Below are 14,582 nucleotides of genomic sequence, written 5' to 3' on the forward strand. Positions count from 1 at the left end.
GAGGGCGGGGGGTGGGAGGTCGGGCCGGTCCCGTCCCTGCGGTGAGGGAGCTGAGGGGAGTCCCGGGCTGTGTGTGTCCCTCCGCGGAGGGGCTGGGGGGGGGTGTAGGCCCTTTGGTTAAATGTTTCTGTCATACGCTCTCATTGTTCAGCGGGTGGATGGTGCGTTCTGTCACCACATCCAGTTAAATGAACGGCACGTTTTGCCTTCATAAAAAAAAAAAAGTCATATTTAGATGTAAGCACCTGTTTTCTTCAAAATGAGGGTTACATCCCTATGAGAGTCATGCTTTCCGTGTATTTTTAAAACTAAAAAGGGCGAGGTGTTTTTTTTCTTTTTTAAAGTCAAAATTAATGTTACTTAGTGCTGTGACATATTCTTCATAATGGTTTTGCAAAATAGTTCCTTTCTTGGCAGATTTTGCTGTTGAAAATACCTGTATTGTTTTTTTTAAAAAAAACACATTGCATTCAACTTGTTGTATTGGTATGTGTTTTTTGAAAAAATGTAATATTCCATTTTTTTTTTCTTCTAACTTGCAGGTCAATAATTGTGGTCTTCAGCTGGTTATCCAGACCTCATCGATAACAGATAAAAGCAAACCAGTAATTATTACCTTTTCTTTAATAGTTAATTAATACAATTGTATGGTATGGCCAAATTTGCATGCTTTCAGTTGGGAATTGCCTTTTCAGTACTAATGTGTGGACTCTTAATATAACATCTGATGTATCTGATAGTCTGTTGGTAACTTATTTCATCCTATTAAAGATACATGAAGTAAAACCACAGGGATATACTATAGTCTGCCATATGCTATATCGTATCTATACATAGATACAATTTCTTACACTTCCATCCGTACCTCTCTTCCTCCCGTAGTTGTAGTGTTCTTTATAGAGTGGATTTTTTTTCTTTATTTAGTCAACTGCCAATGAATGTGCTGGTAACTTCCATATTTTAATTTTGGTTTCCAACACACTGAAACTTTTCAGTCATAGTATCTTAATAGAATGAATGGGATTTTTTTGTTGGAGCAATTATTTAATTTTTTTAAAGCATTTGCAGAGTGTCCGAAGAACTGTAGTGGTTACTAAGGTTGTGTTTGTCTGTGTAAAGACGTAACTTGAAAACTAACATTTGTCTTAAATCCTGTGTTACAGTTTGAATTCCGGATCAATAAAGAACAGTCATCTTTCCACAACAGGCTTCTGCAGCATGATCTGGAAAAAAATTATGCAGGAAGGCAAGGTGATACTCAACAGTTTGGTTTGTTTGGTTTTAATATCTCTTTTTATTAACTGAATGGTAAAGGCTGTATTATGAGTAGAATATGTAAGAGTGCCAGCTTTGTCTAATTGGCTACTGTAATTAAATATAATTACTGCTGCGTCATGTCCTGAACCCGCTGTCCTTCTACTGCCTTGTGCATATGGCTTTTTTATCACTTTTTGCCCTTTGTTTTGCCCATGGAAGAGCATCCTTTCTTCTACCTGTGAAGAAAGGATGTCTATGAAGTGTCATATGACGCATTCCCCCAGAAGCCACACAATTCTCTAATCCTTTATTGGGTGTTTAACATTTTAGTCTACTTAGATAAAATTAGTTTCTAATTCAGAACCCTGATGCAAAGAGATAGTTTTCCTGTTGTGCTTGTGTGGTTTTGTCTTTGAAAAGCAAGTGATTTGGTGCTATCACTGCTGACTGTGGTGAAGCCTGGAAGAGCCACGAAACACATTTCTTTCCCCATTGCTGCTGCTTGCCTGTCATATAAAAACAGTGATTGATTAGGATAGCAGATTGGTTTAATTATTATGGCAATTCTTTATTCATTCTGGTAAAAAATAAAGATCACCAGCTGTTCAGAATGGTTTGATTCTTAGGGATATTATGCAAATTATTAAGGAGTAAATTTAAGTCTGTGGTTTGGGTTTTTTTCCCATGCAGGAGACCAAAGAGTGTTAAGTCCTTTGGTGCGTAATAAGCAGATATATCTTCCAGTGCCATCCAGTCTGACAGAACTGTCTGGTTTGGAGCTGAAGCAGAACACAGGCTCTTTATCGGGATTTGGTGAGTCTTCTATGCACACGCTTACAAAATCCAGATCCTGACAAAGCAGCCACAGTATTAGTTTACATGATTCAGGTAACAGTGAAAACTTCTCTTGTTGGTCTCTTTTTCTCACCACCCCACCCCCCCCACCTTTTTTTTTTAAATTGGGTGAATTATTGGACAGGGAAAAAAGGGGGAAACATGTAGAAGTTGAGCGTATTATTTTTGTGGTGGTATGCATGCACAATGGTTCTTGTGGTTGGACTTGATCTTAACGGTCTTTTCCAATCTAAATGATTCTATAATTCTATGAGCTATTTTTGACTGACATTTTTCAATGGGTCGTTTTCCAAATAAGCCAAAGTTCACAGAAAACATTTGTTAATTTATTTTGCAGATATTTTTAGTTATCCTTCCTCTTCCCCCTTACATTAACAAAGTGGGTAAAGATGGATAGCTTTGTAAATATGTTTTAAATGGCTCCCCATTTCTTTCTTGATAATGGAATGAAATATAATACCAATGATTAGTAGGTATTGCATTAATTTACCCTTTGAAAGACTTTGCGTTTGTGGCCCAGTGGGAACGTTTCAGTGTTTCGGTGCTTTAGTCACTAGTTCTATCAACATCTTCTTCATCTGTGTCTTTAATTTTAAATTAGATTTAGATTATATCTTTACATTCAGATACTGAAATTGTGAAACAATTATACAGCCATACCTTAAAATATCATTGGGTAATTGTAATCAAAACAAAAGCATCTACAAAATATCTACTTACAACAAATTATTGTTAAAATATCTCTCAGAAATGAAATGAATGGACGTACTTTGGAAAGAGGATGCAGAGAGATGTAAAGAAAAAATAGTAGGAAAAAAACCTGATAAAGTACTGAATGAAGGCAAAGTGCACTTTCATGTACTGTGTAACTTTTTACTTTTAATAAGAAAAAAAATCTGCTTTTATTATCTGTAGTTAATGAAAATATTTTACAAAGTAGTAGTTCATATATTCTCCGTATGATTTTCCAATAGATAACACAAATTTTGGGAGCAGTTCATCAATATCTTTTCCTGTATTGCAACGTACTGCTGAAGAAAAACTCCTGAATTCTGATAGACTTACCCTGGAAAGGTGAGAGGGTTATGGAGCACACACCCACAGCTTGTGACTCGTGTGTCTGATGGTCTAAAGTGATGAGTATCCCAGTAATGCCTCTGCTCAATGGTATCAGTGATGGGTTTGGTTTTCTTGGGGTTTTTGTGTGTGTTCTCCAGAGAAGAATCATGTCCCATAGAGAAACTCTGTATGAGTGTCCTTGTGATGAATATATATGTGCATATAGCCATCATCTAAAGCAGTTAAGGTTTTTCTATGTAAACTAAGCAGCTATCTTAAGAGTCAAATGCAAAGTTATGCAAGTAATCTATGGAAAGAGGCTATGTCTCCATTACTTCTAATGTGATGCATTGACTGTAAAACTGTCTTATTTATTTCCTTAACCAGGACACACAAAAAAGTTTTACTTGAAAGATATTTAATTGCTTTTTATTTTTTTTTTTCTTTGGTCGGGGCAAGGTTCATGTAGTCCAAAAAGTTTTGTCAGGTCAGTAGGACTTCTGGAATAATCCTAAAATAAGGATAACCACTTTCAACATAATTTCCTGTATCTTTCACTTAAACACTTATTTGATGTATTTATATTTCAAATGTAAAGTTCTATAAATCAAAGAAAAATTGCATAAACACAGCACACTTTGAATTCTAATCTAAATTGGCTGTTTATGTGATACCTGATGGAAAAAAAAATTAAAAATTGGCAGGCTGCATCTGTTTAAATTTTAATGTGGTCACAACACAGAACTTCCATGTGGTTTCCTTGTAACCAGCAGATCTCTGATTAAGAGGACAGGCTTTCTGAGAATTTCGGAAGCACTTCTGTTGTATTTTCGTGCTCGCTTTTTTTTTTATAGTAAGGAGTTACTGCCTTATTTACAGAGTTTAATTAACAAGTCTAATTACCTTAATATTGCTGTAATCAAGATAACATACTTTCCTTGGTTCAGTAAAATTGGATGAGCAGAAGGTGGATTACCAATTCATTACTGACATGTGTGTTTCGTTTTCTTTCTTGTTCCTTCCAGGCAAAAACTGACCGTATGTCCCATTATCGATGGGGAAGATCATCTTCGCCTTCTGAATTTCCAACATAACTTTATAACCCGCATCCAAAATATTTCTAATCTGCAGCATCTTGTTTTCTTAGATTTATATGATAATCAGATAGAGGAAATAAGCGGGCTTTCGACTCTTAGATCCCTAAGAGTCCTTTTGTTGGGAAAGAACAGGTAAAAACAGTTAAACTAACTTAGAGCACTGTACATCTTTATGGTGTAACAACTGTGATTTATCATTGTTTCTGTTACTTACAGAGTTTTCAGATTGTAATGTTAGTTGTGAGACCAGTGAGGAAGTACACAGTTTTTGCTTGTAATGTTCTTCAGAGACTTCCTTTCTTATGTACATTTTAGCAACAGTTTTGAAGTATTTTGTGTGTTTCCATCTAATCTTCTGTTCTAATTGGCTATTAAATATGTGTTGTTAGATTTTTGTGACAGGTGGAATCTCTCTTCACATCACATAAAATATTCATTGATTCTTATAACCTATAAAAAGTATTTCTGCCTGATGTATTTAGCTGGGAAAAATCAGACAGATGAATTGTGGGTTTTATTGCTTATTTATGGATTCTATTCTGTTTGGCGATACAACTTCTAGTTGTAGTACTTTCTAAAAATACAGTTCAAATCTTGTTGCTTTTAATTCTAATAATTTAATAGAAGTATCGGTGGAATTGCTCACGCATCTAAGGGTTGTGCTCTGATTTTGTTCAGTTTCCTTATTTTCTTTATATTCAGTAAAGGAAGAGCTGGTGAACAAAATTCACTTCTGTGCAGTTTACTTCTGTCAGTATTTAAAACTGACAACTTTCAATAGTGCAGTATGTTACTAGAGCTTTTATATTTAAAATGTCACCTGTAGAAATTAATTTTGTTTATAGCAAAACTTTGGGGTATGGGAATGATAATTTTAAGGTGTTTTGGCGGACTGTTTTCCAAATCATAACTATATAGAGTGCTGTGTAGTTTGTTTATGTAGAAATATGGTTTGGGAGTAGTTAGGACAAGACATACTCATAAGTGATTACCAGTCAGGCGCAGTTGGTAGCAAGTTGTTTTCAGCTTGATCTATATGTGATCTTTGACTATTCTTGAAGCAAATGCAAAATACCTGTGATGTTTAATACCATCAGCCAGTAGATGATGCTGTTGAGTATAGAATAACCTTGATTTCAAATCTGAGAAAATAAGACGGGACAGAAAAGTTTTAAGACAGTGAAGTTATACAGGGGTGGAAGAAATGCAGCCAAATCTGGAGATCTGTATTGTCTAAAAAGAACCAGTGGCTTTCATCTTTTTTCTTTAATAAATTTCATAGTGTTCTAACAAACCCTCAAAAGCCTGTGTCACTACATTGTTTCTTTAAACTTGATTGGGATTAGCTGTTTGCCAGTAAAATTTTTTTTTTTTAGTATTTACGTGTCTGGATAGGTCGGTCATTGACTTTGTTTACTAGTGATGTAAGTTTGCCTTCCCTTTTCATTTTCCTAGACGTACTGCCACTATTGCCTTATTGACAGTCAGAAAGGAAGATGATAGTCTAAGGCACTCTTACTCATGTATTCACTTTTTTATGCAGTTCAGAACTTTTTTATTCTTCTGTTATTTTGTAGGCAGGAACAGATGGCTGAGTTTTGTATTATCTGGAAAATGAAAGATACTTGTTATCTAATGTGAAAAATAATTTGTCATAATTGAAATCTTTCAGAATAAAGAAGATCTCAAATCTGGAGAACCTAAAAAATCTTGATGTTTTAGATCTTCATGGAAATCAGGTACAGTACAATAACTCGATCATGTACGTCTCTTGTGTAGGCATCATGCATTTCTTGTCTCTTTTACCAAAAGTTGCAAATTTTGCAACTTTTGAGGTCACAGAAATCGGTAATTAATAAAAGGTGGTATGACGTTATAATGAATCTTTGTATTGTCTCTTGTATTTTCAGCATTGTATTTGTGTAAAGTTACAGTGATTAAAATGCCAAGTCATCAGAGTATAACAGCAGTCACACCTACAGAATACTTATCTAGCATGAATGTGGTGTTGAAGTAACAGTCTTAGAAGTCATAGAAGAATTTAAGGTCCCGTTGATTGTTGTGTTGTTTCTACTATTGGTGATCTCACAAACCAAGATCCCTTACATATCTGTAGAAGACTTAAATTTGTACATGAAAAAGTAGAATGGGTCCAAGCTCTTGATAGATTAATGCTTCTGAATTAATTTAACTCGCTTAGTATCTGTTCTGTTTCCCCAATTTGAGACTAAGCCGGCATTTCTATTTCAAGTGGTGCACAAAGTTTTAGCTGTAGTACATATAAGAGGAAGATTCTGTTTCATGGCGGTGTCATAAACAGCATGGAGTATTAAGGGCAAGCCAGATAGAGTATTCTTTTGTAAAATAAATTTTAAACACCTGTGATACAAAATGTTCCATAATTGAGCTGTTTAAAACAACATATGGTTATTGTGACTATGTAAGACCAATGTGTGAATTTTCTGGATTTCTGTTCTGACAATTTTGATGTTTTACTGATTTCTCTGTGTGTGTGTGTTCTTTATTGTACAATGGCTTGACAGTGGGGAATGGGAATGCTTCTTTTTTTTTTGTAAAGAAAAACAAAAAAGTAAAGGCAAGAAAAACAAGCCAGCGCTATAATGAGTTACTGTTTTATATGATGCGATAAGTTTGTGGCTTCTTTGAATAACATCAGTCCAATAGTATGCGTGTAGTACAGTGGCAGAGGCAGCACAGGAACAGATAATGACATTGCCCTTGGAGCCTTAGAGTGACTATGTTTGGAGATGGCTAAATGTTTGTGTAGTTATAACCCTTTTCTTATTGCTGGTCCAAGTTTGGGGGTATTTTTATGGTTTTGATAAAAATATTTGCAGACTAGACTTGTGGCTTTGCCAGTCAGTACACTTTTATAGCACAAGTGGAAGAATCACTGATGGAAACAGAACGTAGGTCATGCACAGCTCTTGCAAATGATTGTGAAGTAGATCTGGGGTTTTTTGTTGTTGTTGGGTTGTTCTTTGTGTTTTTTTCCAATGTTTGTACAACTCCCTTTACATAAGCTAGAACTTTATTAGGAGTTTTGGGCATAGTGCCCAATTGGCTCCTGTTAGATCAGCTTCATAATAAGCCTACTTTGGTCCAGAGAACATAACAAATTATCCTGTATCAGGAGTTAAATCTCTGGAGCATAAGAAGTGCTTTTGTTTTTCAGAAGGTTTTAGTCATAAACATATATGTGAAGGGCACAAATGTTAGAAAATAAAATGAATTGTTTTCAGCATACTTTTCTTTTTTTATAGGTTTAGTGTATTTTTCATGGAAGGACCAAATAAAGACTATGAAATTCTCTTCAATTAATAAATTATCTTTCTGTTCTGTTCCAGTTTAAAGATACGCAAATTTTCATGTTAACATTCTTTTTCCCTGTCTTTGAGGAATTAAACACTTGAAACACTAGTCTGCCATACATGTTATTAGTTATTTTTGGAGGCTGAGACCTATCAGCTTAGTGTACTAGTGAGTTGTTTTGAAGTCTTGGTGGGGAGAGTGGGGATGGTGGTGTTTGCTTATTTAATAATGAGTAGGAGGACTCTGTCTTTTATTTAGGCTTGTGGGATCCTTATTTATGGCAGCCTTCTAGTCTATCTTAAACACTATTTCTTCCACATCATTAATTTCTCAAGAACAGCCTTCACTTTCAGAATCTGTGTTCCTGTATTCCAGAGCATAGCAATTTAATCCACAGATCAGTAAAATTAAAAACGAATTTTTATATATAGTTCAAAATAGTGGATTCTGATCATTGTTCCGTTGATATAGATTCCTGTCTCTAACATATGCATTACTTTTTTTTTTTCTTTAATTTGGTGCAAAATAATTAGAATCAAGAATGCTGAAACAGAATATCCTGATTGTCAGTCGTAATGAAAAATAGTAGAAAATAGGATTTGCTTTGTCTTAATAAGCTCTTTATACATCTGTTTCTGTAGATTGCATGTGGTGTCATTCTGCACCCAGTTCTCACGGGACAGTCAAAAAATCTCCAATAAATCTAGCCATTTTTACAATTTGGAACCAGCGATGGGCAGCAGTTTTCCTTTATCACGATGATTCTCATTTGAAGTGAAGGAAGAAAGAAGAAAATGATTGTAATTTTATTACAAAACCTGTCATTGTAGTTAGTGGAAGGGGTTTTGATACCAAACTCTCCAGAAGAAATAGTAGATTCTTTCAAGAAAGCTATTGATAAGCTAGAACTTGGATGTAGGTTCTGGATAAATGCTGTCTGCTTAATGAGCAAATTGTTGCGTAAACTCTAATTTTTTAGATTTGCTTTGCCTGGAGAAGAGAAGCCTCAGGGAGTTCCTTCTGATCTATATAAATAGCTGATGGGAGGGTCTGAATAAGATGGAGCCAGACTTATCTCAGTGGTGTCCAGCAAAAGGATAAGAAACACTGAAATTCCTGAAGAATTTGTTCAAACTTCAGAAAAAAGTTATTGTCAGGGTGGCCAGACGCTGGAGGAAGTTGCCCAGGCAGGTGGTAGAATCTTCATCCCCAGAGGGGCTCTAAGCCTGACTGGACATGGCCCTGGGCAGCCTGCTGTAGTTGACCCTGCTATTATTTTAAAGGTATTAATAAATTGACAGTTCTTTATGCAAAAATATCTTCTGTAGAGCCATGAAAAACCTCTTTATTGGATGAATGTGGCGGTTCCTTGAGCTGTAGTGCACTGAATCAACACCCTACTACTGTGTGCTCATTGAATGGCACTTTGTATTTGAGGTTAGGATAGGAGTGTTCCTGTGGTTTTCATGTGCATAAATCCCACAGATTTGATGAAATTATGCATCGAATCTGCTGGTCTTTAGAGCACTTTGTGCAGCTTGCTCTGATGTGATTCTGTTCATCGATTCTGTTACTGCTTGACAGTAAAGGTTGATCACAAGTCACTTTATGGAGTATTTTGGTGATTTATTTGTTGACAAATAAGACAGTTTTCTTCAAACTTGTTGATTTGTCTGTTTATTTTATAGAGTCATCCTCTGTGGTTCATATTTATATACGTATCAGGACAGTAGTCTATTTTACGCCTTTTTTTTAATTATTCTTTGTATTAATGTATATAGCACCTCTGCTTTGATGGGGCTTTTGCCTTTTGAAGTTGCCGTATCTTAGTTAATAGAAGATGAGGACACATCACTTTTTTTCTGTAGTAAAGACAGTTCTGTTAAAGGGAGACTATCTGGTGAGCAGTCATCATCACAGCAGAGGATTAGCTGAATGTTTGCTGCTTGCATACAGTTCACTTGAGATACAAATTAACTTGCATTCAGTGATTCTGGTACCACAGCTCTCCTCTGTGGTCAGACAGACAATTCCAGAAGGTGGTTTAATGCGTTTGTTAGACAGCAGTAGATGAGAAGAGTCACATAAGTAAAATGCTACTATTTAAATGGTATTGCCTGGCAACAGTAATATTATTATTGCAATATACTTTGGAATACAAATTGCTACAATATTATTACTGCTTCTCAGTTATGATACAGAACAGAGTTTTTCCATAGTCTTTGTTTTCATGGTTTGGCTTCTCAGATGTCATTAAATAAAACCTGTAAAATTCAATGTAGCAGGTTATAGCAAAATCCAGTAAATCCTCCTGATGCCTTTTGGCAAGTAATTTTACCAGATTGATTCTTCAGTGAATGCGATATTCTACAGTTCTTTCTGAGAACATTGAAAGTGCTCACGTATCTGGCAAGAAAAAGTATTATTCTTTTTACTACCATTTTCCCCTTTATGGTTTGTGTATATTATAGGACGTATTTACAATAAAATACTAAAATATCTTATGTGTTATATCCATTACATAATATCTGACCAAACAGTTTTCATTCTTCAGTAGTTTAATTCACTACAGAAGTATTCTAAGGTGCTTGCAATAATTTTAACTTTTTTAGTGTTCAAAGCTATTGTTAAAAACGTGCAGTATCTCTTATGTGTTACCTGTGATGCAAGAGAATCACTGGACAATTAAATCTTGTGTGCAAGTTATATTAAATGTATTTGAAATGCATTAGGCTAACAAGAAAAGTCAACTCTTTCATTACACACAGTAGTTCTACGTAAGGTAAGAAATCTTAGTAGTCCCTCTCTATATATGCAGAATATAAATACTCAAATAGAATATGGCCAGAATATCAATATTATCAACCTTATTTTTAAAAAATAGTGCTAGAGCCTTGCTATAAATTACTTATTTTTGTTAATTTTCATGGAGTAGTAGCAGTTAAGAGGAAAGCTGGATTCCTGTCTTAGTCCCTCCCTCCCTCCCCCTTGGGTTGTAAATCAATCCCATAGATGGAATGCAGATTGTGAAACTTCTAAGACTGGAATGTTTCCAAGAGGTTGGATGTGAGGCAAAACAGGAGGAAAATTTCGTTTTTGTTCACTTTTGGGAAAATATTTTGATTTATTTGGGTGCTGGTTTTTTGGATAATGTGATTTGGTCTGAACTTTGAGGTTTCTCCTGCAGAAGTGAGAAATGTACTGGGAACTGGATGTGCTTTAAAACATTGAGATATAAATGATTTGAAATGCATTACTACTTAAAGAAAACCCCTTCGTATAATAAGTAACTGAAAGAAGGTTAAAAAAATAAATACATTTCAGTGTAATGCCTAGTGAAATATTACACTCGATGCCTACACTTTACAAGAAGGAGAGAATGTGAATCGTATTACTAATTTTTGCCTGTTTTCCTACGTGATCTAGTAAGGCTTTTGATTGTAATACTGCCAGTAAAAATTAGTAAGAAAATACAGCATCTTAATAACATTCAGTTACATTTTTGTGTAGAGACTCTGGTTCTATGGTTATTAACGTGCTAATATGGACATAAAATACTACATCATTCAGAGACCCTGCATGTGATTGTGTGCATGGTATATTTAATGCGCTACAACTTAAATTTAGCTTTGAACTAAATATTTAATTTCTAAATAGTGTAATTCCAAGCACTCTGAATATTCTGTTGAGAGAACGCTGATTGTTGGCATGGTCTTTGTTGCCAAGGTAAATAGTGTAAATGGTATATGTTTCATGTAAATATCTTTAAAACCTTTTTATTTTAGATAGGGTTAAAATGGACTTTACTCTGTCTTCTAGTGAACTGATGCATTAAAATTGAATCAAGTTGAAATGAAACTTTATTTAGAATGAAATTTATTCTATAATGTGTTAAATCTTAAAAAGTCATAATTATTTTTTGTGTTCTGTTTAATTCTGTGAATCATTTTCCTTGCCAAAAGTTCAAGAAAAAAAAAAAGCAGCTTGATTTTTTTCAGGCCTTGACTTCTTTTCAGTAATCTCAGAAATATGTGTTAAGATGCAACTTTTGATTATGTGGTACATAAGAGTCTTTTCTGAAATATATCTATTTCACAGCTAAGTAAACAAAATAGAATGGTGGTTTTGTTCAATGTTTACAAGTAAAGTCTTTCAGGTATATATTTGAAAAAGCAACTAAAAATGGTGAATAATAATCCTTTATTTATAATTAATAAAAAATAGTCATAGATATAATTTCTTCTTAGTAAAAGAAATATTGAGTCCTCTAAAAGTGTCTTGTTATCTAATTTGCACCTAATAGTGCGCACTAAAAGGTGGTGTATCTTCATGTGTGCATGCGTAATTGAAACAGAAAATCCAGTAATCTTAAAATTTAGCAAAGTGAGGAGGAGTATCTCCATACATTGCTGAGGAAATCATTATCTTGGTGATAGGTGTAAAATGCCAGGATTAATTTTCTGCGTTGTGGCATGCAGTAATTTTGGCTCAGCAGACATCTGCAGGGGTCTGTGCTCTTCACGCTAACCATCTGCTCTTGGCTTGGCTTGTACAAGTCTTTCTGTCTAAATATATTGTTCCAAATGGTGGTATTTTCTGTTTCTTTTGCTGTAATATGTTTCTGCATATAATACACATAAATGGAAGGTGCGGTTGCATCAAAAGTTGGTCTAAGATGTTATCTAATTCTGGTTTTCCTATCTACTTATGTGTATTTTTTAATGGAAAGACTGCTGAAATACTTTTTATAGCAGCATATTCAAGTCACACATCACAAACTTACAGATATATACCTAGATAAATGTGTCTGTGTGTATGAAAATTACCAACAACATTCTGTGTTTTCAGTCTGTTGAATAACAGCTGCCTTACCTCTTGCCCTGTTCCAGCAGCTGCTAGACACTTCCTGGAAATTGGCATGGCCAGATTTGTACTGGTCTAAAGCCTCAGAAGGTTAGTTATCACTGGGAGGGTGTGTGACACCCGTTGCCACCTTGCTCATCAGCATCTAATTGCTGCTGGCAGCTCTGGGGAGGAGCAGTGTGTCTGACAACCGGCTGCTGGGGGGAGGTTGCGGTGGTCCAGCCGGGGATCACTCACTGAGAGGGAATTCATTATACTTGTTGGTAGCTTTGCCCACTGTATCTTTGGATGTGCTGTCACACGCTGTGGAAGGCTGAAGTCCTTTCCTCAGGATAACCTGCTGCCTTCTTTTTGCCATATAGCATGGGTTTCGGGAAGAATATGATAGGAATATCCTCCTGTGCAGTGACAATGCTTCATCTTCTCCATGGTATATTGCTGTACGCAAGTCCTGTGTAAAACTCCAGATAGATGCTGGAGGACAGATTGCAGGGCACTATGAGAGATAAATATCTGGGTAGAGAACATAGAGTGGATCACTCTAAGAAATAAAACCAGCAGTCCCTGTGTCGACAGAGCAATAATTAATGTCTTTGTAAAACATCGTGGCATTTCTAGAAGTCAAAATAAAATTAAGGGACAGTAGCTATTACTACTCCTTTTTCTCTTTTTTTTTTTTTTTTTTTTGGGGGGGGCAATGTTATCTGAATCTTTAAAATAGGGAACTAAGTATAAAAAGAAACCTCAGGCAGCTGCCTGTTTAATGTAGTTTAGTCACTTTGTTTGATTCCTCCATTTTCTAATCACAGGAAGCCATGGGTGGCCAAAGCAGTGCTGGTGACTGTCAAGCAAGTGTGCTGTGTATCCAAATTAAGCATCCTGCTGCTTTATTTTCAAACTTTTGAGTGTGTCTTACGAATTCCAGCAATTACCTGCTTGTAAAACTTCCTTACAAATTCCAATATCAGAATAATTGCTTTCTTCTCCAGAGGGCTGTGGCTGCTCCTTGCCCTTGACTCGCAGCAGGTTCTTGTCCTCATCATCTGCCGGAAAAATCTGTCTGTGGGGCTCCTGTAGGCAGAGCTGTGAATGCTGCTACTGGTCTTTTAAGAGGCACAAAGTGAAATCAGTGCAGAGTTCTGCCATGGTAGGGAGATGGGATGTTGCATATTCTTGTAGGACATGCACCAGGCAATTCAGATGTGAGTGCCTTTGCAGACAAATTAAGGATCAACTGTGCTCAAAATTTCCCCATGTTGGCACACCATGATATCGTCAGTGTCCTCTTAGTTTTATGGTGTCTTCAAGGTTGCTGCTACAGAGCAGCCCAGCTGAAATAACCTAATTTCTGGTGGTAAGAAAGCTAAGTGTTGACTGGTTTTACTGCAGTATGACAAGGAAGGTATTAGTGAGGTGAATCCTGGTACTTAATCTCTGGCAGACTGTAGCTTATTTTCAGCAATTTATGATATGATTATCATGGTTTAGAAAAATACACAAGAGCAGGCTTTTGTATGAAGTTGATTGTTCATGTATACTTTTAAAAAACAATGTATGCGCATTGTGTATCTATTGTATATCTATATAAAACAAGGTAAGCATTTTTTTTATTATACCTCTTTCACAGATTACTAAAATAGAGAACATCGGTCATTTGAGTGAACTGAGAGTGTTAAACCTTGCCAGAAACCTACTAACCATTGTAGAAAACCTTAATGGACTGGATTCACTCACGGAGCTCAACCTTCGTCATAATCAAGTCTCTGCTATAGTAAGGATCAAAGCTCTTGTCTTTTTTCTTGTTTTTTTTTTTCTTTATTTTTAACAAAATGGACTGTTACTCTAACTTGGTTTTTATCAGTATTTCAGATTTGTGAAATCTTGTGTATTGTGTTGCTTATCTTGTTCTGCTGCTATACTTACTCTTACAACATAAAGGTGAAACAAACAGGAATTTATTTTTGGTGTTACTTTGTATAACTTGTGTGATTACTTGTAGTGATTCAAATCTTGATAGCTCATGGTGGTTCTCCAGGGGGGAAAAAGAAGGTTCTGAAGCAGTTTTGTGATTCTAACACGTGGAAGAAGAGTCTCTAAATTTATATAAGTTTGTTTTCT

General features: G+C 35.5%; 1 protein-coding gene across 1 annotated transcript in view; it reads left to right on the plus strand.

Moving 5' to 3' along the window:
* Positions 1–14,582, plus strand: part of LRRC49 (leucine rich repeat containing 49) — a 51,450-nt gene that overhangs the window by 1,670 nt on the left and 35,198 nt on the right. Inside the window, exons 3-10 of the mRNA XM_014944299.1 lie at positions 152–161; positions 543–605; positions 1,164–1,251; positions 1,948–2,070; positions 3,087–3,186; positions 4,197–4,400; positions 5,941–6,007; positions 14,092–14,235. Of these exons, the coding sequence (XP_014799785.1) occupies positions 152–161; positions 543–605; positions 1,164–1,251; positions 1,948–2,070; positions 3,087–3,186; positions 4,197–4,400; positions 5,941–6,007; positions 14,092–14,235 (799 nt within the window). The remainder of the gene's footprint in view (positions 1–151; positions 162–542; positions 606–1,163; positions 1,252–1,947; positions 2,071–3,086; positions 3,187–4,196; positions 4,401–5,940; positions 6,008–14,091; positions 14,236–14,582) is intronic.

This window comes from Calidris pugnax, unplaced genomic scaffold (genome assembly GCF_001431845.1).
Source record: "Calidris pugnax isolate Ruff unplaced genomic scaffold, ASM143184v1 scaffold70, whole genome shotgun sequence".
NCBI classification, from domain to species: domain Eukaryota; kingdom Metazoa; phylum Chordata; class Aves; order Charadriiformes; family Scolopacidae; genus Calidris; species Calidris pugnax.